Here is a 26,927-nt window from a genome sequence, read left to right as displayed (position 1 = left end):
GAGAAAAGCTGACAATATGATGAGGATGTGTTCTCCTTGCCCCTAGCTGATTGAGACAAATATAATCTCTGGGCTCTATGATCAGCATTTGTAGTTGTTTAATTTTGTGCTAGTTGTGACCTTTGTGGTAACGAATAAATAATTCCTCAAGGAGAGGGCATTAAAAAGGTACCGTGTGTGGTATTTCCTTTCTCCGGCTGAAACTGCCCAACAGCTTACAGTGAGATTAATAGTAATGCTTTTGTACCTCACTTTGGAGAATCATGACAGCATGATTGAAATGGTGGTGCTCCAAGGTAGCAGAGGTGCCATAGAGCTGAGCTAAGGCTGATCCGCTCCTGAAACAGAACATGGGGAGTCAACAAATACTGCTCGTCTGCTTACGAAGCAGGTTTCAGAGACAATTCAGTAACAAAAGCACGTAGCCACACTCCATTTCAGCAACCACACTTAAGACAGTTGACAAGATCAAAATACTAGTTTAAAGCCAGATACAAGGCATTTATGTTCCAGACTTTGCTAAATATCATCAGCTGGCTAAAGATTTTCCTGGAACTACATGAAATTTTGTAATGCAACTTTCACAGTGCCTCAGTGATGCAACAGCACAGGCGCACCACTGTGCAGTAAAGACAAACACTAACGTCCCTGGGCTAGGACCGTCTGTTCTGCTACTACTTTTTATTTTTAATTCTTAATAGATATAAACACAATGGCTTACAATGGGTGATTACAAACTCTTAAAAACCCCCAAAACACAACAAAAAACCAACTGCAAATGCAGTGAGGTTCTGTCTGTATGTAAAATCAGGCACTTAAAAAAAATACTAAGGTAAAAAAACATAAGTGAGAGCAGTGAATATAAAAGTGAAGTTTAGCATCTCTTTAGAATGTATTTTCTCACCGTGTTTATTGTCCAAAACAAAATTAGCTTCAAAACGCACAGAGCAGGTGGGTTTTCTAAGTTTAAAGAACAAAAATCTACAGAATACAATTATAAAATTGAGAATCGTTAGGAGGTGCAGAGACCGGGACTGGATTGTGAGAATAGTTACTGTTCACCAGTACTTCACTTCTGGGACCCAGCCTAAAGTGACAAGATGGGTTTTCTTTCCAAAGAAATGAAAATAAGAGATTATGCTAGAGACAAACAGAAAGAGTCTCCTAGGAGCATATACTATAAAACTGCACCATACTGATATTTAATTACCAGAAGCAGCTATATTAGAGAGAAGGATGTCCAGGAAACATTATCCCTAGAGAACGTGGTGTTGAGATATATAACTGAGCCATTTCACACAACTGATATTGCCTCCATCACATACCTCTTGAACTTTCATCACACAGAACAGCAGTATTGAACACTGAAGATAAAATAGGAAAATGTGATGCTTAAATTTATGTCAGGTTAGAGGAATAAATCACAGCTGCTGTTATGAAAACTACAGCTTCTGTTTTCAGGGATGTTTTATACATGTGTGGTAATGTTTGTCTTTTGTTAAATGTCTTCAGCAATTTCTTTATGGAGTCGTAAAATGGTAGCCTCCTCTTTGTATTCTGTTGTCAAACAACAAGTATAAGTGATAGCAGTCTAATGCCGAAACCTCTACCTTTAACTCAGCCATCCCTCTGCACAAGAGATATTGTTGTATGATGTTAGAGTGGAGAAGTGGTTAACTTAATCAGAGCCTAAAACGGTCAGGATGTAAATCTTAGGTCTCATTTTTGTAAATTAGGAACATAAACATCAATCAGCTAAGCTTCCTTCCCATTTGTCTCGTCTTTTTTGATTCCCTTCAAGACTCAGCTGCAAAAAGGCATCTAGCAGTGCTTGGTAACCTTTGCACCACGAGCTCTGTCTTTTGAGAACTGCAATTGATTTTCCTTGCTATGGTGATTGAAGATCCAGACAGTGTCATTGTTTCATTGAGACTGTACAGCAACACCAATAGCTCAGGAAATGGCAGCTTAGCGAATATCAGAAACATCAGTTTGAGTGATGTTCACTGAGGCAACTCGCCCCCAGAAATGCAGCAGCCCGTGCATACACACATCGCAGCAGAGTATTTCTGCAAAAGATAGGGACAAAATAGGCTTAATACAACATCACCCTATCTTTCAAATGTCTTTGGACAACCATTTGACCACTTCCCCATCACAGTGGAGGATTAGCAGTAATGCAGAACAGACAAAGCTGCAAATGCATGCTGGGATCTGCCCGACGAGAGAGAGCCTCAAGGTCTCCTATTTTGACTGTAGAGGACCTGGGGAGTTGAGAAAACAACATGGGATTTGGAGGAGTCTCTGTGTCCGACAGCTTTGTTTCACAGCTTGGCCAGGATGTTGTCAGGGGACACTTCCTGTTGTCCCCGCCCTGTTCTCAGGGAACGCAGATTTTGAAAAGAATTTGACCTTGGTCAAGGGAGTTCCCTTACCACCACAGTAAGAAGTACCTCAAACCTTCTACAAACCTGCTTCTACTTCACTGTGTTGGAGGGCAGCAGCCTGGACAGTAAAATATATATGCAAGTGAGGGCTGCTGAATCAGGTCCTAAGAACTTTGAATAGAATAAAATTAATTTTTAAAAGTGAAAGCAGTCTGGAGAGCAAGATTTCACATAGGTGATGTAAGAATCTGCCTTCGAGATCCACCTTTGTGTTCTGGTAGGTACTGACCATTGCAGTGGGTGGCCAGCCCACCGCTGCCCACTGCAGCATGTCTCTGAACAGGCTCTGTGTGCTCCGGCGTGTGGGGCAGGCCAGGAAGGAGGCATTCCTACAGACCAGGGACCCTGTGTGCTCCACAAATGATGGGTGTGTGGTGAGGCAACTACTCCAGCCACCCGTTGTGGACAATATGCATCAGAGGTCCAGCATGATGGCAGCGGTTTCATACTTCATAAGCTAGGAATCACTTTATGTATGCTTATCTATACTAGTGTGAAAGTTTTTATGAAAGCATTATTTCAGTTTTACCTATCTTCTTTTCTTCTTAATAGTTTAACAAGATTTTGCTTAACATCATGCATTCCAGCCAGCAAGAACAACCCAGATAGACAGTTTCAGTGTTTCCTGGGTTGAATACCAGCATCAGTAATACCTGAGCCTGAAAAGAACATCAAAGTTTGGTACCATGTTTCAATACACGGTGTCAGTTCAACAGCTGATACAAAGGACAAGCCAGCAATTACCCAAAAGAACAGAGAATGATAAAGATGGATAGTCCCTCACTACATACGAGAATAAAAATACTTGGCCTTGGCCTAGGAGGCCTGAAATTAATGCTTCATTCTTTATCCTGGTCACCTTTTGCTCTTCTGTGGAAGAAAAACAAATTAAAGTAATAAGAATTAGAAAACTTACTTGGCTTGGAAGGCATTGTTGGTTCCCCTGTGGTCAAGGTCATGACATAAGCATCCCACAATCAAAGCTAAAATTTCAATTTCAGTTAGAATCTCCTGAAATCCTGCAGTCTGAGAGCAGAAAAAAAATAGCAGCTGTAACTATCAGTAGCAAAAGGGATAAGTAATGGTAGTCCATCGAGCAACAGTCAATGTTGTTTTGATACCATGAATGTTTCAGTAAGGAGAAGATAAATGCTTTATTGTCATATTATATTCCCTGCTGTATGTTAGATGGTTAGCAGAATAGATAACGTCCTTGGAGTGATCTGTTATTATATCTCTGTTGCATTTCCAGCATGCCATTTCTCCACTACCCAGAAGGCTCTAAAGACAAAAAAAGCTAAAAACAAACACCAACAACTACACACTAAGACAAGAACTGGAATTTCATATCACAGAAACACAAACCAAAATTGATTCCATTTTGAAATCATTGTTCAGAGAAGTATTTAGACAGATTTATTCAATCCTGAGGTGACCATCTTAGCCAGTCCCTACTGTCAGAGATAGCTGAGATGTTAAATCAAAATAGCTATAAAAGGAGCCAGCTAAAATATACTCTATGGAATTGTTACAAACTATTAAGAGGTTTGTTATCTGGGACACGCGAAGTGAAGTGGCATGATTTAAAGAGGAATTGTCTCAAACGGCATATTTCTGCTGCAGATACCCACTTGAATTTGGGAAAGAATTTTGAAAACTGATGTATTGAAATTCCCCACTAGCAGCTAAGACCAGATATGCCCGTGTGAATGGGGGAGCTGATCCTAGAAACATTTTTTTGCCACTATACTTCTCCTCATGGATTCTTGCCATAGCAGTTTTCCTGCCTGAACTGCCTCATGTCAGAAAAGAAACACTACTGTTAGTGCTAACCCCAAGAATCTTGAACAGATCCTGTCTGGAGGAGGTGCTGGAGCCTGCGTGGGACACCACCTCTTTGGTGCTGTGCATCTTACCCATGGCAGAAACAACCTGGTTTTTCAACTCTTCAGAAGCATAACAGCATACTACCTGCAAAAATGACTGGCTGAGCTGGAAAATCATAAGACTTGTGTTTCCACAGTGCCAGTCTCAAATGACACTCCTCAACTAGCCACATGATCTAGTTAGTATGAAAGGAAATTATACAAAAGGAATATAAAATACAGTTATACTGGAGGACCAAACCAAGGCTGAATACAAAATGTGTAAGAAATCCTGAATTCCATTGATTTTCAATGGGGCATAATTTCACCCACTGGCAAGAAGATAGTGAATATCAGTGGGACTTGATGTCCTTACCTGGCAGGAACTTACAGCCCACTCAGAAATGCCAGTCAATTGCTGCAATTCCATGTGAAAATTCTGCTGTTCACCCTAAAGACCACAAATTCTACTTAAATAAGTGCACATTCAAATCCAAATAGCCTCTGTTTTCATAGTCTGAAATGTGGCTGCAGTTAATATTTAGGCACTACAGGGAGCCAAGCTCCCTCAGGTCCTCAGGAATGCATTTCAGTGGGAATTAAGGAAGTGCAGGACTTGCTACAAAAGCTTTATAATTGTGCACAAAGTTTACATATCAGAAAACATGATCAAATATGAGGAAAAAAGATTCCTTTTGTGTACAATCCACTGGTGCACACAGTAACTTGAATATTATGAAAGAGATTCTCCTGATTGCTAATGGTATTGCTTTTTTTAGTTTCAGTAACAGCTACCCAGGCAGAGGAAATTCTCTAAAATCTAGTGTTTTCTGTTTTTATTTTTTAAACATTGCTCTTGTATAACAAATAATAATCAAGGTCTATTTTTAAAAAAGGGATTAAAAAATAGGTTTGTAACTGACAACATGCCACATGTCAAATTTCAATCTAGAGAAGACATTCATGGCTAAGTTAAAACAACTTAAAATAGAAGTTTTATAATATGAAATTGATGCTGTAATAAATATTCTTTAGCATAACACAAGCTTTGATTAAACTCAAGGATTCAACCTGTACTGCAAATGCAGGAAAGCCGATTAAGGAATTCATTAACAGTAGCAATATCTCAAAAATAAATGCAACATTTTATTTAATCAAAAGTCTTGTCATTGAATATATGAGAGAAATATATCATATTTCACTTAATAAAAACCATCTAATTTAAAACAGTGTTACGGTAAGGGGATATCTGCTTCGAACATAATGTAAGAAAATAGAGGATTACATTTCCCCATTTTTTGAATTTACACAGAGAGAAAAAAATACATGGCTGTAGATGACGGTGCAGTAAAATTTATTTTCACCAGAAAAGGAATGACCCATAACTCATGAGTGGCAGAGTCTCCAGTGAGTTATGGAGGTCATTCTTTCATGTGAGGAAATGAATTGCATTCATTATACCTTGCCCCACATTTATATGTTTTGTTATTAGCACACCAGATGGGATTTTAATTTTGTATTGTTTACTTGTTCATTTTTACTTTTTGAAATAAGTAACAATGTGAACTGCGTTAGGCAAAGGCATTGATAATGAAGCCTGGACATGATCCTGCAGTTTGCTCTCATGTGATGTCCTTAATTCACAGAAGCAGTCTTGCTTCAGTGCTTGTCTTCAGAATATTTGGGTGAGTTTGAAATACAGAAGCACGGCTTACAGGACTGGGCTTATAATTGTTCAGTGTCTAACTGGAAAGAGAAAATACACACTTAGATATACAGGAACATACCTTAGACATGCAGAAGGCTGACCCAGGAGTAGTTTAAGCTTTGTTGGATTTCTGTTGTTTGGCTTGTTCAGCCCAGCTGAGTTTTCCTTCTGCATTCAGTGGGAGCATGGTCGGGCCATTAGAGGCTACCACATTACAGATTAGACATTTGTCCTGGTTTCGTCTGGGATAGAATTAATTTTCTTCGTAGTAGCTGGTACAGTGCTGTGTTTTGGATTTAGTATGAGAATAATGTTGATAACACACTGACATTTTAGTTGTTGCTAAGTAGCATCCTAAGTCAAGGATTTTTCAGTTTCCCATGCTCTGCCAGGTGCACAAGAAGCTGGGAGGGAGCATGGCTAGGACAGCTGACCCAAACTAGCCAAAAGGATATTCCATACCATAGAACGTCATACTCAATATATAAACTGGGGGGAGTTGGCCAGGAGGCCGGGATCACTGCTCGGGGACTGGCTGGGCATCGGTCAGCAGGTGGTGAGCAATTGCATTGTGCATCACTTGTTTTTGTTGGGTTTTATTTCTCTCTCTCTTTTTGTTATCTCCCTTTTCATTACAATTATTATTTTTATTATATTTTGTTTTATTTCAATTAGTAAACTGTTCTTATCTCAACCCACGAGTTTTACTTTTTTTCCGATTCTTCTCCCCATCCCACTGAGCGGGGGGGGGTGCAGGGTTGGGGGGGAAGCAAGCAGCTGTGTGGTGCTTAGTTGCCATCCAGGGGTAAACCACAACATTACTACGCTACAGTAAGTCCTACCTGAAAACCCCCTGAAATAGACCTATTAGTTTATATTTGTGGTGCAGTCAATATTGCTGACTGTCATGGAGAAATCAGGAATAGGGTGCAATAACTGCACAAAGCAGCACCTTCTTGACCATCAGACCCTCTCTGATGGTCAAAGAATTTTCCCCTTTTTGCAAGTGAAAAAACAAGGCACATACTAACTCGGATGGTTCCCCCAAGACAAATGCAGTAAGAGCAAGCCTTGTGCTATTACTAGTCTCTTGACTCTCTCCTTTGTGCCTTTTTCACAAGATCAGCCTTCCTGTCTCTGGAACGGAGAGCAGCCCAAGTGGATCATACACCTGAACTTATTTGTGTTCTCAGCCAGAGCCACAGCAAAGCGGGGTGGGATGCATGGCAAGTCCAACGCCTTGGGCACACGCATCCAGCCCTGCACGTGGAACTGCTCATTCGGTTTATTACCAGGAGCATGGGCAATGAAACGAACTTGGCTTGAAAGTCCTGGATCACCTCCCACAGACAGTTGCGTCCCTGTGCTGACTGCTAAAAGGATCCCGAAATGATGCTTTGAGAACCACGGTCAAAGCCGTTTATGGCTGAGGCCTCGCAGGCTCGCTGGTGGCTGTTGAAGCAGCAGGAATCTGCCACTGTAGTCACCGCTGGCTGAGATGGAGCTGCCTGGTGGGAGAGCCGAGTTTCCCACCGAAAGAGCAGCCAGCCTGCCGAAAACCTGGCCTCGGAGCTCCACCTAGAGGTCCTCACGGGTGAGGTTCGAGGGCTTCTCACCCCCTGGCAGCCGTTGGCAAAAATTTATGTAATTCCCAGCTGAACGGCGCTGCCTGACTCTGCCCTTACTCCTCAGAGGAAAAAGCTTTCCCTTTTTCTATAACTATAAAGTTTATAAAACTTTAAAAACGACCGATGCCTACACATTACCACAAGATTTCATTAGAGATCATCAGAAAGTGCCTGCTGAAACGTTAATTCTGCTCAGCTGAACAGCCTCATGCCCAGAAAAAGAGGTGACCTTTCTCTCTTGTTGAACATCTGCATTTCCCTTCTCTCATGGCATATGGTACAACTTTGGCACGCCTCCGTAAATGCTCACAGAAACAAACCCACAGAGTTACGATGGACCTAGCACTAGACAAACTTCTACCTGCTAGGGGACATCATACCCTTTTTTTTCTCGCCCGACACACAAAGTTCTTCCACAGAGACAATGCCAAATGGAGAAGGACAGCTGGGAACTCCCGCACAAGTCAGCTGTGCCCTGTGAGCAGGAAACAGGCCACAGGCTGCCTCAAGTCCATGTAACACGGTGCTGACGTGCTGCAAATGGCATGGGCTGTGGAGTCTCCACACCTATGGACAGGGTCCAAACGCTGGCCACGCCGCAGAGACTGGCCAGCAACAAGAACATAAACATTCAGTGATTAAAAATTAGGGAACAAGGACATGATATCCCAGATAAATAAATACTTGCACCAGTGCTATTAATATGACCACTTTAAGAATCACAATAGATTACTCTGGCCGTTAAAACTGAACATGAAGAAAAGAATGGAAAAATTTGAATTCTTATTTTTATCTGGAGATAAGGCAAACCCAAAATGTAAAGCACAACAGAAAGTGTTATGTGCATACAGACAGGTCGCTTCTCTGGGACCACCAAGCTTTTTATTGATACATTTACAAGAATTGACTAGCCAAACATGGATTATTTCATGCAGTGAGGTTGCTGTGGGGTAGGGAGAGAGAGCGAGTAAGAGCAGTAGTACTTTCAACAGAATTTACTTGTATACTGAAAGGAGTTACAGGTACTGATGGAGATACATGTTAATAAAACCCAGAAGTGTTACAGTGTTCAATGGAGAAACAAGATTCACTTAGATCACTATGTTGGAAGCTAATCTTAAAATGTTTTAAGGCAATACCTTCTACAACTATTTAGATGAAGCTGGATAAGGTAATAAATATCAACATAATAAATACTTCTGGGATTCTATTATTCCTTGTTCTTGTACTTCCCAGTTTAAGAGTCTGAAATAAATGTCAAATCAAAGAGTTCCAAAAGAAAAACATTTTTGTAAGATCAGGATCTATAATAACAAGCTCACTCCAAGACTGCCATCTGTTTTCAGTCACTTTAATGTGCCTGTGATATCACTGTCACTAAAACACTGTAGGGTTTTGCCAAATATGTGCCGCCTTAAATTGAATAACTTCCGTATGCATTTCTATTGGAAATGAATGAGTATCATAGCAACTAGAAAAGAAATCAAGTGTTGGAAAATGTTTAGACAGGTAAGGCAACGTAGCAATAAAAGCTCTTATGAGATTGTGTCTGTAGCTGGATACTTACAGTTAACATGGCAAACATTAGCTGGCAGACATTAAAAGCATGCCTCCAGTTGTGATACAAAACCATTCGATAATTCTTCCTAACCGTCAAAAGCCACCTACACAGAGTCTGAAATGAAAAGTACAAATTGTATCAGGGCTACTAAATGTGTACAAATGGACAGAGCAGTGCCAAGGCAAAAGCAGCAGATATCTCTGCAGCGCAGATGGTTACCTCGTAGTCAATTTTAAATTTCTGAACCATTCCAAGTTCCATGAACATCCGCAGGGCTGCAGTAATCATGGCATCCACATCAAGCGAGAAGTCATCAAAATGGATATCATCAATGCCAAGCTCCGACACCAGAGGGATGTTTGCTGCCTGAAAATGCCAAAGGGAAAGGGAAACTTCTGATTCAAAACTTTGGTCTTTTTTTCTGTGTCACTCTTACAAGAAACCATCCATACATCAGTTCTGACCTGCCAATACATCCCCTGCTTGATGTGAACGCCGAGCAATAAAAGTCTTCATCTGAGAAATACAACCACGTCAAGCTAACAGAGCGGGGAAACAGTGGGAAGAACAACCTGGTACGAGCAGGAAATATGCTCACCATCCCAACTGGAGCCTGTATATAGACTTTAGACTGTGAGAGCTGACCACTTTACAACTACTGCAGTAACACAATATATTCCGATGCAAATTACAATGCTGTAATGCAAGAAACATCTGGACAGCCAGCAGCTGGGAATTTTAATTGCTACCATTCAGAAATGCAAAGTAAATATACTGCTCTACAGAATTTCTTCATCCAAATGTCTTTACGTTCATAAGCATACAAGTACCCTTTGCTTTACACTGTTCACTACACATTCATAGAACCAAAAAAAAGAGTAATACAAGAAATGTCCAGCAGAAGTACTTTTCAAAGTAAAAGAAAAATAATTTTCAACACGCTGATTACATAGTAAGTCAATGAAAAACAGCAAAAGCCTTACATTTTGCTTTGTCCATGTAACAGCAGACTTTTGTTCTGTTTGTAAGAAAGGAATGAGCTTTCCATGCACACAAAAAGATAGGAATGAGTGTGCAGGACTGGCTAATGCACACAGTTGCACACACAGATGTGTTGTAGCTGGCCCAGTGGCAGCACCTGCGGGAGCCAGGTGGAGGTGCTGACAACCCTCACTGGCTTGTCTGCCCTTCCTTACACCCCTTTGGACTTGCCACTCATCTCCCTAGAGAGGGCAGGTGGAGGAGGCTGCATTTGCTGAAGGAGCATCTGTTCCCTGTCTCCCACAGCGAGAAGGCAACGGGTCAGGTAGAAGCCTCACAAAGGGGCTGGATCCAGCCCACAGGCCATGAGCTGAACCACACTCAATCAGTTAAAATCGCATGGACTCAGCTGGTGTGGTACATCCAGCTACTCACTTGCATAAAATACCAATTTGTTCATGCAACTGTAAGTCCACCTTCACAGTTACAGCTTCTATGTGACCACCTTATGGTTTCATTTTTGAAAACTTGAGTTTTGAAATACTGCACCCTAACTACAACAAGTTACTGACATGTAAAAAGCTTTTTCTGGCCAAAGGGAAAGTGCCACCTTGATAATTACTTCATGCAGAGATTAAGCTGGTTTAGCTATACCATCCATGTAAGAGAAGATGGTGTAAATCTGCCACAAAATAGTATTAACATTGCAGTGTTAACTTATTACCTAGGTAGAAGAAAAGCCTTTTCAGTTCAGCACCCAGTAAAGCATGCCAATACCACAAAAAGTCATGGTGTTATGCCGCTGAGGTTAGCTGACATAGGAAATACAACAAACCCATCAAGTCAAGTGTTGTCTCAGGACACAGCTGAAGAAGCTCTGGAGCATGCAGGCAGAGATGTGAGCTCTGTTAACCGCATACCTGCTTTGTCTGCTAGCATACTTATCTAGGTTGAATCAACTCAGCGGGTTTTTTTTGATAATTATTGAAACACTTTAAATACTTCTAGATGATCCCAACCTTAACATCCTTTAAGATCTGGCTGAAAAGCTATGTATCTACTTCTGAGGTAAAGAAAGAAAGAAAATATGGTTAGGTGTGAAACAGGAATGCTGGCCCAGAGACTGTGCTGTCCAGACCTTCAGCAGTCTTAAAAAAATTGTGACTTTTTTATCATTCAGCTAATCTTCAGAGCTTTGGGGGATACTCAAGATGCATACTAATATTTAGTCCATGAATACACTCATTGCATAGTAAACGCACTCTTTTTATAAAATGTCTCTGAAGGAAGGAACGCATTTGTTCATCTTACTCGTTTGTTCCTTAGAGAGAAGTTTAAATAACAAAGATGCTAAAACAGAAGCACTTGATTGTAAGTAGACCTACTTGAAATTGTTTTATTGAAACTATCTTTACAAACCTACTGCTACATTTTCATTAACTTTGAAGTGAGCTCTGATTAAAATTTTCACCTTTTTTGTCCTCTTAAAGGAAAACAGATATTTTCCTTGCTATTTTTAACTGGAAACAAGCACTTTTACCAGCCTGTTACAATTCAAGGGAGAACACTTGAAGCAGTTGCTCAACTACAATTGTTTTTCCCTTTGTCAAACAGTAGAGAAATAACAACATATTCCAAATCTATTACAAACTGAACAACAGGATATTAACAAAGCAAGTCAAAACCAATTTCTTCCCATGTCAGTCTGAAACTTTTAAATATTTATGAGGTTTTACATTCCTAAATTTAACAGGAGTGCCATAATCCAAAATAACTGCTGAATTAATAGCCAGGAGATAACATTTGTATAAAAGAACCATTTGCTTTACAACAGCAATAAAGGAAACAACAGAATTATGAGTGTTGAGACTAATTTGAATAATGTTAAAAAAATGATATGTTGTGGGGCTGCAGCAATATTCTGGCTGCACCTGGCATTGTCTGTCCTCAGCTTCTTGTACTGGAAATGCAGCAGTCCAGGGTTTATAGGAGTGCAGTCATTAAAACTTCATTTTTTTAATTACAAAGATATAAAAAATATTCATAATACAGAATATTAAAACATACCCATCCTTGAAATTTTGCTGCACTGCAGGACAAATTCCAGTAGATTTCTTAAAATAAACAGCAATAACAACACTCTCTTCCAGGAAAACAGGGGGGATGAAAGTACCACGACAATAAGAGGAAGGGGCAGGCAATTAAAATTCAAGTTACAATGAAATTATTTTTTAAAGCACCCCAGTGGTTTAGAATCACTTAAAAGGCTTGCTTCCTTTTGAACATTTTGAAGTTCAATTTCCCCTTTCTAAAAACAATTAAGAACATTATACTCTGAAGTCTTTTTACCCTGTAGACCAAGCAACTTCAACATTCTTCATCCTTGAGAAAAATTCACATGACTTTTCTGTGAGCTTATGGTAAATTAAAGCCAGACATGCCTCCTCTGGTCACATGTCCATACCCCCTGGTACTAAAGCAAAAATTTGTCTTGAAAGGAACCACGAACACAAGTTGGGCTTAACACACGGAAGGCAACTGGTCTTGCCTAATAAAGCACAAAGTCAGCAGTTACCAGACTAGGAAACTATCACCACTTGTAGGCAGCTTGAAAAGGAGGCTGTCATGCACCCGAATGAGAGCATAAAGACAAGGTCTGTGGCTAGTCCCTACTCAGATGGGCATGGGGTGGGGTGGGATGGATACAGGAAGAAGGAAAAGCGCCTTTGTACTCAATTTGGGATTGGACACAGATTCTCCTTTCCTCGTAGCTCTTTGCTATCACGTAAGTTGCTTCACAGCCTGCTTGATATGTGTGAACAGCTAGGAGACAAGTGACTGGGTGAGCCTTACCTTACATCAGCCATTACCACAGGGCCATATGTCACTAATGACCATCATACTTCCAAATACGTGGAACGCCAAAGTGGCTTCTACCAACAATAAAGTCCCAGTTCTGGCCACTATAAAAGACAGCCCACGGAAATAGAAAAATAATGTTTCTGGTTCAGTATTAATAAGCCTTTGGGCTGCTGTGGATGAAGAAAACCTAAGAAGGAAAACTTAAGGAAATGAAAGAGTGAAAGTTTTAGGGAAACTTTGAAAGGCTAAACACTTGAAATAAAAGCTACTATTTAATGCTTACACCTTAGTGCTGCTGAAGACAATTATTTTACAGTTTTAAAAGTATGTATAAAACATACACTGTATAAAATGTTTTCTTTACATTGTTAGCATGCAACTAGATAACAAGATAAGTATTCGTTCATACTTGTTTTTTCTTCTGTGCGCTATGTGTTCATGTGTAAATGTATGACAGAAAAATGCAGTATAATATGCACTCACATATACACAGAGCATTTTACAACATTCTCACTGTAAGGGCTGAACGAAGTGATCGCAGTCAATCAACACAAGCAAAAAGGGAGACTTCTGCTGCTCTTAGTGAACATGTTTCCTGAATGAGAGATAGGTTTTACATTCAGCTTGGTTAAGGTTACTGCAAATTACTTTCCTCTTAATCCTACTTTCAGTTTCTGTCATATACCACACTATAATGGCCAATACTGCTACTGAGAAAACATGCAAAGCATACCATCAAATGCCCTTTTACAAATTAACTTTAAACCAGTTTATAGTTATAAATAGTACAAGAATGATCCCTTAGAGATGGGTGAAAGGAAAGGGGGCAAGATTCCTGTCCTGAATAACTTGTAGGTGTGATGGCTTGTATAAGCTCATGATAGGTGTCTTGCTATGTTTCCTATTTTAGGAATGATCCCTTAGAGATGGGTGAAAGGAAAGGGGGCAAGATTCCTGTCCTGAATAACTTGTAGGTGTGATGGCTTGTATAAGCTCATGATAGGTGTCTTGCTATTGAAAACATATCATCAGTCCTTCCAAACAGGGAAAAAACTTTGTGGATTTCCCTAACGATCCACACAGTTTTACAAACTAAACTTCCTGCGTGAGTTGGAATTCTAGTTTTCAGTATATGAAAGCTATACTAAGCTAAAGTCTTCTTGTTCCAGCTAGTCAGATGTACTGCCAGTGGAGACCAGCAGATAGGTCACATGCTGCCAGCATAAGAAATCGTCAGAGAGAGAAAACTCCTTATGTAAGGAAAAACTGTATCATGCCAGGAACAAATATGAAATAGCACTCTGGATATTTAATAATCTCCTATAGCAGAATTTGGTTGAGACAGTCTGGGTCAGTGGTGGAGAGAGGGCAATTTCAAGGTGGTGATTACATTTTGTCTCATCTTGCCATAATCCCCTTATTGCGTCCTTATTTCTTACAAATTGGCACACAGTGATAGGCAGCTTAAGGAGTTTCTTAAACAGAAGATCCTTACAGCTCAAGGGTCTGATTGCAACAACTTCATTCAGTGTTACACGTTATATGAAAACACAATTTTTGATCCCATTTGATACTAAGAACACAGGACAAAAATTTCATTCCACAGATTGACAGTGAAGGCTTACTGAATGATTTTGTACTAACTCTTCTAATAGCATATTCTTTGTGATCTTCTATATCTGTATTTGATAATGTGATAAAATCAGATATAAGGAAACTGACAAGTTCTTCAGAAAGCATTCTTTCTCCTTGTAAAATGTTCACTACCATGGAAGCTGTCCAGCCAAACACAGAAAATGCTGGACTGAAATCCTACTTTGCTGTGTCAGCTTAAACTCTGTACTTCAGTTGTACTACCTGTGTGGATAAGACATCGGTGCTTATCATGCAAGAAAAGCATTTTGAAACCTACCGATACGTATATTAGTATGGCTTTGTTGAAAAAAATAGCACATTCTGCCATTTGATATGCTAGGCTTCTTTCCCATGCCATATCAGAACTATTCTGTAACAGTAACTTCCACTACTGAATATATCCACTTTTGATATAGCCCTATTGACAATGACATGTGGAATGCTTAGCAAGGTTTCCTAATCAGAAAATAGTGCCAGACTGATGGAAAAAAAGTAACAAGAAACTTTAATATATATAACACATATAAAGATATCCCATAAAATATATGTTCCAATGTAGCAAAAGAATAGCAAAACAATACGGTATGCCTTTTAACTCCTAGGGGCACTGTTTGAATCAGGAGTACATGTACTATTTCAATAGCAGGTCAGGATCTGACCTCATTTATACTTTATAGTGAAACTGGAGCTTCAGACAACGTGACATATGCCAAAAAGTAAGACGCCCCTTTCAAGTATCTCCTCACCTAGAATCTCTCTCAGAAGATTAGGAACTGGAAAACCTTAAAGGCTGATCATCAAAACCTGCACAGAAAGCATCAAAGTGGAGAATATTTAAATGCAATGCCTTCTTTATCTCTCACTTAATCTTCTATCAAGCTATATTGGAGACAATATTTTCTGATGGCAAAGATTTTTATTTGTAAAGGGTTCTTTTCATGTATAAAGGCCTCTAAAATACTTGCTTATATTTATAGCTGCAGGCATCTTTTGAAATGTATCTTTATAGTCAGTTATTAGCAGTAGCGGACAAATTTTGCACTTCTTCATAGCCATGGAAGACCAAAGCCTGTTAAGTTCCAGTCTGACACATTTCTTACTTTCTCCAAAGGGGAAAGAATCAAATGTTTCAGCTCAGGGATGTTTTAAAGCCCAGAGCAACCCGGCTTTTAAAGGCCTCCATCTGTTACTGCAGACTGCGAATGGCATCTCTCTGCCCTTCACAATGCTGAGTTAGCACCTCTTTTCCAATGACCAACCGCAGCAGAAGCAGGACAGTGACATTTAAAGGGAATTTTATAATATTTACAGGAAAGGGGAGCGGGTGTGGAAGAGATTTAAAGTGTGCATGTGTATTCTCCTCTGGATTTTGATTCCAATGATTTTTTAATGTGATTATCACAGTAGCATTACTGCTGCCTTCAGGAGAGAAATCATGCAGAATCACAGAATCATTTAGGTTGGAAAGGAGCTCTTGAGACCAGCCAGTCCAATGTCCCTGCTCAAGCAGGTCAAAAAAGCCCCAACGTTATTTGCCCTTCAACAACTTTCACCAAATTCCAACTCTCTGAATGAGGTCACTGTATGAAGGGATACTCAAATAACCACAACCAGAGACTGGAATGAGGTAGGAGTGGGCCTTTAGACTCATCTGAAGGCAGCTGGATGAAAACCTGACATAAGGAGACCTCACACTGCCATATAAACACGCTTTGCCACCATCAGATCAGTCAGTCTCCCTGCTTCTATGCGCCAGACTCTGTGAATGTTTTATCCAACAACTGCTCAGATATAAAAGAGATCAACAGTCCCTGTAATAGGATTTATATATTTTAAACCTCTTCAGAGTAACCCAACAGATAAGCAGAGGGTTACAATTCTGAAAGCAAATGCCCAAATCTGCCCAAAGTCCCACAGTAGGTGTCTGAGCCCTTTGCTGGGAAAGGTCATTCATTATTTTAGTCAAAGTTTTACATCTGTAAACTGAGAATAATGCTGTTCTTGCATCCAGCTTCAAAATCTGCAGCTGAAGCACGTATATATGGCGCATACTGCTTCATTCTCTGCTGGCAAATTAACAATGTAACATGCAATTTAGACATGAAACGTGGAACAAAGAAAGTTGCATTTAGTCTTGTTTCAAAAAAGTTGTATTTGGTTTGACAATTTACCAAACATAACTAGTGCTTAGCATGAATACTGGTATTTGCTTTAATTAAAAGAGAAACTTCACAGCATTAAGAAAGCTATTTATTCTGTTTCTTCTATTAGAAGAAGAAAAGTAGCCGTTAAGCAATATATCACTATCAAACATAGCATTTAGGAAATTTTTTTAATTGCCATGCACTGTAGGCTTAGGACAACAATACAGTATTTACTTTCTGCTTTTGATATAAAGCTATATGTGCCTGAGGAAAGGATTTGTCTTCTTATAATTTTATTTTTAAAAGGACAAGGGAAGATACGTCATTACAGCATTACACATGCCATTTCCAAAGGTAAGCCCAGAATTATAGCTAAAAAGCTAGAAGTATTTTGAATGTTTCTGATCAGTCAACCAGTCCTGCCTGAACATACCACTTTCTGAAACTGGGACCCATCAAAAGGAATAATAAATTTCAGAGATAAAAGTATTACTTTTAAATTTTTGTTACAAACTATAATAGAAAAGATACAAAATACATTATTTATGTTTCTAAAAATCAATCCTTGATGTTAAAGTTGTTTCCTAGTACACAGAAACAAAATATATGGCAGCCTATAAAAGGAACAAGAAATTTCTATTTTAAAAGAAGAGAGACATAAAATAAAAGCAATTAATGGTCTGAGCATCTATTATTCTTAAGGCCAAAGTCCATAACCACAGCAGCCTAGGACTGGGGTTTTACAGGGCATGCACATTCGACACAATGATCTCCCGAGGCGTGCAGGGGAGTGTTCACGTCCTTTTGGCTTACGGTGATTAGGAAATAACCAGTGTGTCACATACTACAGGCTAGCAACTGTCGACTTTTTATGACCATTGGTGCAGATGAGAAGCTCATACAAAAGGGTCTATTCAGTCTCCGTCCCAGAATTCTAAACAAACACAAGCAGCAAACCTAGGGCAAGTATTTCTCTGTGATACAAAAGTGTCAGGCATGAAGGCTGCCATTTCCCACAACAGCCTTACTTGGTTTTGGTAGGCAGAGAGTCAGCTTTGTTGCTCCCATGAAGAGCAGAATAGGTAATGCGGACTGACCCCTCATGCTTATAAATTTGGGAGGGCAAGGGAAAAGGGATACAAGGTAGCCTTCTCCTCCACAAGACTAGGTAGGAAGGGGAGAGAAGGCTCTAGCTGCTTCCTTGAAGACTGAGAAGAGGGAAAATCTGACTAAGGGTGGAAGGAACAGGGTCAGGGTTCTTCTCACAGAGGACGTGACGTGAAGGCACGTGGAAGAACTGCCTCTGTTGGGGGGAGAACAGTCCAAATTGTAGCCTGCAATTCTCAGCTGGACACATAGTGCGAGAAAGCGCGTGAGAGAAAGAAATGAAAGCGTTGCCAAGAACAGACACTAAAAAAACCCCACCAAAAACAAACCAATAAAACCTCAAAAACCCTACCAGTGCCACAATAGCATATACACTGGTATTACACTATTTTTTCCATCCCAGTGTACTCCAGCAGCACTCACTGCACCCAAGCCAATCTGCAGGACCACTGGTCGCATGCCACCGTGGGGCTGTGGTGGTGCTGCAGGAGCGCCCAGCAATGGCACTGGACAGTGTTCCTGCTGGCCGCCAAAATTGCCTTTCTGAGCACCTGTGACAAATCAGGCTGGCAGTACAGTGACTGGTGGTGAAAGTTATGCAAATATATGAGTGGGCTACTGCTCCACTGGGGAGAAAGCCCTATTTCAGATCTGCTAGACTGACAGTTAGAGCAAAATATTGTCAGGTAGACAATAAATAATATTGAAAACACCTTCAAATTTACAACACACATTTACAGAAAAACTACAGAGAACATTGCAGTGATTGTCCTTAAAATATGTTTTATCTTTGTCTTTTTCTCCTTAGTTTTTGTCAAGTTCTGACTGCAGGTGTAAAAGAAATCCACCCATCCTTTCCTGAATCCATAAATCACTCCCTAGGAGCACTCAGGACTGCCCCAAAGAGCATTCTCTAAAAAACACTAGAGCTTCATTTTGCTACAGTTTAACAAGTCAAGAGGGTTATCCTGTGCCAGGCTTCTGCAGGGCAGACTGTGAACGGAACCCAACTCTTCTCCCTGTAGCAGAATGTACATCCTCCACAGCACCCTTCATCCTACAAAGTACACCAGCAGAGAAAGCCTGAGCACCCAGTCTGCACAGCAGCACAGAGCTCTAGTTCACACACAACTCACAGCCTAATCACCACATGTTTTCTGAGGAAAAAATAAAATATACAGATCCTGCTCTTTCAACAAAATCAAGTAATAGGCACTTAAATCTTATATTTATTTAGTTCTTTACTTACTGCCTATGTATTACTAGATTTATAAATTTTCTTTGAACAAAAGTTGCTTTCATCTATCAGTACTTTAAGGTGAAAGGCTGCAACACAGCCAATAAATACTTGTTTCCTGTCATTCATAAGGTTCTCAACGAAGGTCTTACAATACACATTAACTGGCCCTTATGAAAATACCCTTATGATATTTGACTGATGTAACTGTTCCTTTTCTCCTAGACGCCTTGCATCTGCCAAATTAATTTTTTGACTATAATACCTTAACCTATGTTTGGTGCTCCAGAGGGGCTGCAGCATCAGCCGAGGAGGTATGAATCTCAGCAAAGAGGCCTGTCTGCGTGACTCCATTTTAGGGACACTGAGGATTGCCCATGCCCGGCACAAAGCCGTGAGGTGCACAAATAGCTCAGCCGCTGCTGACTCAATGTCCTAGTTTCAGCTGGGATAGAGTTAACTGTCTTCCTAGTAGCTGGTACAGTGCTATGTTTCACTTCAGTATGCGAAGAATGTTGATAACACTGATGTTTTCAGTTGTTGCTAAGTAGTGTTTAGACTAAATCAAGGATTTTTCAGCTTCTCATGCCCAGCCAGCGAGAAAGCTGGAGGGGCACAAGAAGTTGGCACAGGACACAGCCAGGGCACCTGACCCAAACTGGCCAACAGGGTATTCCATACCATGGGACATCCCATCCAGTATAGGAACTGGGGAGTGGGGGCAGGGAATGGCCGCTGGGGGACTAGCTGGGTGCCGGTCGGCGGGTGGTGAGCAATTACACTGCACATCATTTGTACATTCCAATCCTTTCATTATTGCTGTTGTCATTTTATTAGTGTTATCATTATCATTATTAGTTTCTTCTTTTCTGTCCTATTAAACTGTTCTTATCTCAACCCATGGGTTTTGCTTCTTTTTCCCGATTTTCTCCCCCCTGGGTGGGAGGGGAGTGAGTGAGCAGCTGCGTGGTGCTTAGTTGCTGGCTGGGGTTAAACCACGACACTCAAGCAGAGAGACAAATTAACATGCAGACAAGTGAGAAATGAGCCAGGCAAGGAGCTGGATTTGGGACCCTACTGGGGCCACATCGCTGTGCCACAGCACCCAGCTCATCAAGGTCTTGCCCTGGTCGCTGCTGTGCCACCCTGGGGCAGGCACTGCCCACAGACCAGGTCCTGCCACAACTTGCCGCGGTATTGCTGTAATTATGCCACTTACAACCTTTCCCCACCACCACCCACAGCAATAGGTCCCCTTCAGGGAAAGTACAGATAAACTGATGACAGGTGTCTACTTCTGTTAACAGTAGAGTTGATGAAGGCCATAAATAGAAATCATTTTTTGTTGTTTTGGGGGGGTGTTGTTTGTGTGCCCATAAGCTTGTTGTATGCCTGGGACAAAACATGCTGCTGCACGGCAGCACAGAAAGCAGAGTTAATTGAGTTACATTTAAGTGCAGCAAACAGGATGCTGTATGCACAGGGGGATGACAAAAGCACTGGAAAACACTGGTATCTGATGTTCTCAGCTTTTTTGTGTGTGTTCAGAGCTGGGTGTAGCTTGTTGCAAAGCACAAGATGACGGAACACTTCACAGAAATGGCCTCATAAAATATTCAGTTTCCTGTTTTTGCCTTAGGTACAATCTGCACATTTTCCATACAGTTGCAGCAAGAAAAGAGACGTGCTAGAGTCTATTTCTCATACATTTAAAGTGTTTACACTTTAAATTTGAAAGACTAAAAATGCAGAACTACTGACATAATTTCTGTTAGAAAGTACATTTACTCTGCCTGGGATTTTGCCCAGGCTAAACCAAGAGACTTTTGACACTAAAACAATAGAGGAATCCCCCTCGGGCAGACAATGAAACAGTGTAATAAATAACACAGAGAAGGTTGTAATTGCAAATATTTTTTACATAATATATGCTAGACGTAGTTTTGCTTGTATGACACAGGCCCATACACCCCAAATATGAATTGATCTAGAAAACAAGTGTGCATCCATGTAATTTTTTCCTTCAAATAATTCCAGAGCCTAAGTTAATTCTGCACAGGAGCACAGTCACTCGCACACTCATGTGTGGGAAGAGGTCTTTCAGCACAGCCTCGCTCTTACCAGCTGATGGAGGAATGCAAAAAACCCCAATTGCTGGATATGAGACTGTGGATGTAACATGGCTGAACCCATGAGGATATCTCTCCCGAGCCTCTCGGTGACTCATGCAAGAAGGACATGCTGCTAACATATTCCATTACATGCACACACACAAACATTACGATAGTGTGAAATTGCACTGATATTACCTTTTTCAGGATTTTACAGTTTAACAGAAATGCTGCTAGGCGATCAGCCTTAAAGTGGAGCAAGGATGGCACCCAGTGGCCAAACATATTCATCTCAGAAAAACGTTTCTCATCTATTTCCCATTCTTCACTTTCCAGAGTTTTAATTATAAAAAGGTTCTAGCTCTAATATAAACTTGTTGGCAACGTCAAAAGCCTTTAAAGGACACTGCCTTCTTCCTTTGGGGGACATTTATGCTTCCTTTTGTAAAACATTTTGTAAAAAAGAAAGCCTATAGAAATACTGCCATTAATAATTTAAAATCAATACCAGTAAACATTTATGACAAACAACTGTTTGCAGTCAGAACACAGTATAGAGGCAGAAGTAAACAAAGAAAAGTATTTTTTCTTTTTGTAGGGTATATGCTAGGGAAAACAAAATATTTTTTTCCTGGTTTTAAGATCAGTACAACTACTCAGGAACTTGATTAATTTTAAAATTAACATCGATAATATTAATTCCAATTAGAAAATTTCTATCCAAATAAAGTTTGGTGAAAAGCAACTTGATTTTTTTAACCAGAAAATTCCCAGTTATAACTGTCAGTCTGCTGGGGCTACAAAAAGAATCCAAGCAAAGATAAAGCATAATTTTAAATGTGAAATATTATGCCATTTTTTCTGGATTTCTTTGAAGAATTCTTTCTTCTGTAAGTTAAGACAAACAGCACAATGGTCTTCCTGGGCCAGTCTGGGAATGCAGGTCTCAGAATAGTGAGCTGTCACATACAGGGCTAGCCCCAGGGATGTCTATCAGCCGCATGGGGAATGATTTGCTCCTTATTGATTCCAAAAGAACCATGATAAACCCACAGTGAAGAACTTCTAAAGTACCACCGTTCACTGAAGTACCCCAATTTTTTAAATTATTCTGGTCCAATTTAAGTGCACAAGTCTTTGCTAGATAGATTTTTCTTCCTCTTTGAAAACCTTTCCAAATATAAATTCCCAAGTCTGTCACTGACTGAAGCATACTACTTTATCATTTGACAAGTGTTGATTATTTTTTTTTTAAAATCATTTATCAGATATTCCTCAGGCTCGCATGACATTTTAAATGTATTCTATACCTTATCAGTTTTTGCATGGTCGTTGGCTAAATGGTGTAGCAATGTTGAACTATCTTTATTCCTTGATGCTTTCTAGCTGACAAGAGATTCTTGTGGAGTATGATGACCGATCAGATTGAAGGACAGAAAAAAGGTCTGTTGGACAATAAATCATTTCACCTTCACTTGTGAGCAATACTACATCCCCAGCAATTGCTATTTTTAATTTGTTTTTCTAAACATTCTCAAGTCCTGGGGCAATTGTGGTTTTGGATATGAAAACAGATGCAAGAAATACAAAATTCCCCGTGTAAATAACAAAACACAGTATTACAAAGCAGCAAAGTAGCAGCACACATTTTTTAGTATGGGTAAATTAATAACAATAAGTGTTTTATTACTCCTCTGCTGAAAATTTCTGTTGTTGAAGTACCACTGCATTAGTGTGTTTAATTACTAAGAAACTGAAAAACAGCCAGTAAGTATTAAAGGCGATAAGTCAGTAATATTTTAAACTACTTAGAATGGTTTTTTTTAGTACTGTAAAAGAAAATTAGAGTATAGCAGAAATTCTTAGAATTATTTTCTAAATCATCTGAAATCTATTTCAGCTTTACAGAAGCAGGCTTTTTAAAAAAATTAGTACAAAGACCAGTTTTGATGATGCATGTAATTGTAATTTTCTGTTATTTTCAGTGATTGAAGTTTATTACTTCTTAAGGTATTTAACAAGGAGATTTAAGCTCTGGTCTAGTTATGAAGTAGCTGATCTCAGAAATAGTCATTTATTATTTAATATTTCTAGTGACTGTGTGTCTTTACTCTGCAGTCAGAATATCAGTGTTGATTTTTCATACTTTTTAATCCTAACCCTCAAGCTCCCTTCTTTTTAACCTACAGCGTAAATGTATTCAGGTATTACTCTGTATAGCATAAACACTTAAGAATAAATACATTTTGCCTTTGACTATTAATAAAATCCCACAGGAAGTTCCTTATTGACATCTGCATTATGCGCTTGCCCTGACGTAATCCACAGACCAGAACCTATTCCTTGCTGAAGGAAACCTATCCCTTTTACAAATTCATTTAATGACCTGTGCTAAGCTCATAAATGAACAGAAAAAATTGTCTGGGCATGAATAAATTGTGGGCTTTATCTAGCTTCCAGGCCACAGATTTCTTTTTTTGCCTTAACTCTTTCAAATCATATATAGCTTTTCCTCAAGGGAAAAATTTTTTTAAAACAGGATTTACTTATCTCTTACACTACAAAATAAACTGGTTTTGTGCAGGCTTGTCATACAAATGCAACACAGTTGCATCATACAAATCTTTTGCAGTCAGAAAGCAGAAATATTGAAATCTTTCACTGTTTTAATATTCCTGTCCCCTCTGCAGAGGGGAAACGAAAACATGAAGAAGCGCCCTGCTCAGATGACATGACAAGACAAGGGCAAGGAACATGCCCAGTTAGACTACAAATATTCAAAGGTAGGCAGACAGGGTGGATGTACTCCTCATGACTGCTATAACCTCCCTTTACCCCTCTATAGCCAACAAAGAGGGCTGGCTGCTTCAGGGAGCAGCTCAGTGCCTGGGCATCACCAGGTTAAAATACTCCTTGTAAACCCTCCCTCCACAACATCCTGGAAAATTCATATTTCATCTGCCCTGGAGGTAAGGGAACATTTTACTCTGAGAGCTCCATGTTTTCACCTGGAAACAATAAATGTGGTCACTTTAGAAATACAAGAGGAATCCTTTCAGTGACCTTTTGCAACAATTTAATCTCATCTTGATCAATTACAAAGCCGGTAAATTCAAATGCTGAAATCTCAATAAAACTAAATGTTTAAATTTTCGAAAGCAAATTCAGAATTCCAATTAGCTTTTTCTATTAACTATCCCTGGAATTAGGGTAGACACTGTAGTATGACACTCATCTAGTAGGACAGCTCCAAAAGTAATTCATAAACAGGTGCCTCTCATGCCTCTGACACACTGAAGTCATCCCACTTTATTATTTCTGATAAAATTCCTCATGGAAGAAATTAAAGCAAAAAACCTCAATTTTTTCCCCCCACAAACTGTTATATTGATCTTTTATATGCCTTATTCTCAATAAAACCCATCACACTGGAACAAGTTTCATGATGGTATCAATATCTGTATGAGAAGGGCTGTTGTATGAGAAGTGCACCTGAGAATCACAGGTCCCAGCACTGAGACAAGGAGCTGAAGAATAGCTTAGCAGGACAATCCAGAAATGCTTCCAGGGGCAAGTGGTTGAGGAATGAAAAGAAACAGCTCGTACTAAAACAAAAAATTCAGCAAACACGGGATTTTTCATCAAACCCTGGTATCTGCAATTTCTGAGACTTATGACAGTAATGATCAAGGCAAAGCACATTTCATTGTAAACGTAGAAGGTGTGGTCTCTTTTCTGGGTGATAAAAAGTGATGCAAAGAATGTAGTTTCCTATTTTTTTTTTCCAAGCAGTGCTCTTGGAAGGCTTTGACAAATAACATAAGAATAGTTGTATTGTGTCAGATCAAACGTCCTTCTAAGCCCTGTACCTTAGCTTTCAGAGTGACCAAGATTTGGGAAGACTATATTAACTGAGAAAACATACTTCCTTGGTGCAATCCTCTCATCTTCGACAATTTCCTGAGCCAGAGATGACTGCCTTCGTACAACAGTCCTCATTTGTCTTTTCCTTCTCTTAATTCATCATTTTTAACTCATTAACATCTATGGTGATAGGTCATATAGTTTAACTACGTTTGCTGAAGAGAGATCTTTAGTCAGATTAAAATCTGTACCCTGATAATTTCATTTGATGTCCCTAAACCTAAACATTGTTTGAGAAAAGACCATGAACAATCTTTCCCTGCTCCTCTTCTCTATGCCATTCCCTCTCTTCATTGAAATAGAAAAAAAATTTTTAGTTTTATGTATTTTTGAACTAGAGCACTAGCCTGATGTCAACAGACGACAGCCTCACATTTCAGAAACTAGTATAAAAACCCCAGTATTTTATTTTTAATCATTATTTATTATTTTTAATAATTTTCAGTGTATGCAATGTGTTCCTGAGTTCTTGTTTCCATGACAACTGAAGACATAGGCACATGTAAAAGTGTATGAAATAATGTAATACAATAAAGACCTCAGTTTCATGAGTTATGAAACTCTGAACACTGTGCTTTGGGTCTTGTCTTATGTGGGCAGTGCACGTGGAAAAGCGGAGCAATAAACTGTGTTTTACATCTTGTGAACATGTGCATTTCTCAAACGGGAAAAAGGGAACACAGCTCAATATTAACACTTAAGCCCTCAAGATTTCTCCTTATTTTTTTCCCCATTGTGGCTACTCTCAGTGGAACGTGAGCAGCTGGAATAGCATTGGGGAAAAACTCGGTGCCAGCACAGTCCCTCCTGTGACAGCCAAAGGAGTCCAAGAGTCTGTGGTGGACAATCTGAAAAATACTTAAGCATGTGAACAACTTAATGAACTTACATAGAATTGTAGGTCTCTCAAGATCTGTATGTGTTTCACCATATGCATGGCTAGGACCATGGCTTGCAATACTGACTTTGCAGTGTGATTACATGCCTTCTGTCCTTGGTAAACCCATGTTACCAAACAGATTGAAATGGCAGTATCATCAATGCATAAAAACCTCACCTTCTAGCTGTATATATTTAAATGGCAATATTTCATAAGTGGGCCAAAACACAAAGGCCAGCTTGCCTTTCTGAAATTTAATTACTGAGGAAGACTATAATGTAATTATTATAAACCACTACAACTTATTTAATTACCAGAACATAAAAGTAACTGAAATAGTTCTAAATTGAAAGATGGCGTCACAGCAGAAAATAACATAGCCTATGAATGCTTTCCCAATCCTTACAGGGATTGGAGATAAAATTAATGCATAAAATCCAATTTTTAATTGTGTTGCTCACTGTTATGCAATTTAAAGGTGGGTATAAAATTGTAACAGCATAAGACATGAATAACAAATTCATTTTATATCATACATATAACGCACTCCAAGTATCAAATTCACTTAAATCCATCATCTTTCATGGATTCAACTGTTTACATTGTCATATACAATAGCAGTCCTGAAAGTTTCCTTTTTTGGTTCAACTCCTTCCATCATCATTTAGTTAAGTGTCTGTGTTTTTAAGAGAGACACAAAAGCCACCTTATGTGGAAGTAGGTCTTAACTAGCCATACCTCAGGCTATGGAATTGAGAAATACAGGAATTGTTATTCACGCTACATTTTGAATCGAACATTCTGTAAAGCAGGTGATACATTATTTTCTGTTGTGTA

General features: G+C 39.5%; 1 protein-coding gene across 1 annotated transcript in view; it reads right to left on the bottom strand.

Annotated features, from left to right (window-relative positions):
• PDE11A (phosphodiesterase 11A) overlaps positions 1 to 26,927 on the bottom strand; it is a 145,878-nt gene that overhangs the window by 31,723 nt on the left and 87,228 nt on the right. The window contains 4 exon segments of the mRNA XM_041124451.1: positions 248 to 338; positions 3,364 to 3,473; positions 9,216 to 9,323; positions 9,429 to 9,575. Coding sequence (XP_040980385.1) covers positions 248 to 338; positions 3,364 to 3,473; positions 9,216 to 9,323; positions 9,429 to 9,575 — 456 coding nt within the window.

This window comes from Aquila chrysaetos, chromosome 6 (assembly GCF_900496995.4).
Source record: "Aquila chrysaetos chrysaetos chromosome 6, bAquChr1.4, whole genome shotgun sequence".
Taxonomy (NCBI): domain Eukaryota; kingdom Metazoa; phylum Chordata; class Aves; order Accipitriformes; family Accipitridae; genus Aquila; species Aquila chrysaetos.
This window is presented reverse-complemented; position numbering and strand designations above follow the sequence as displayed.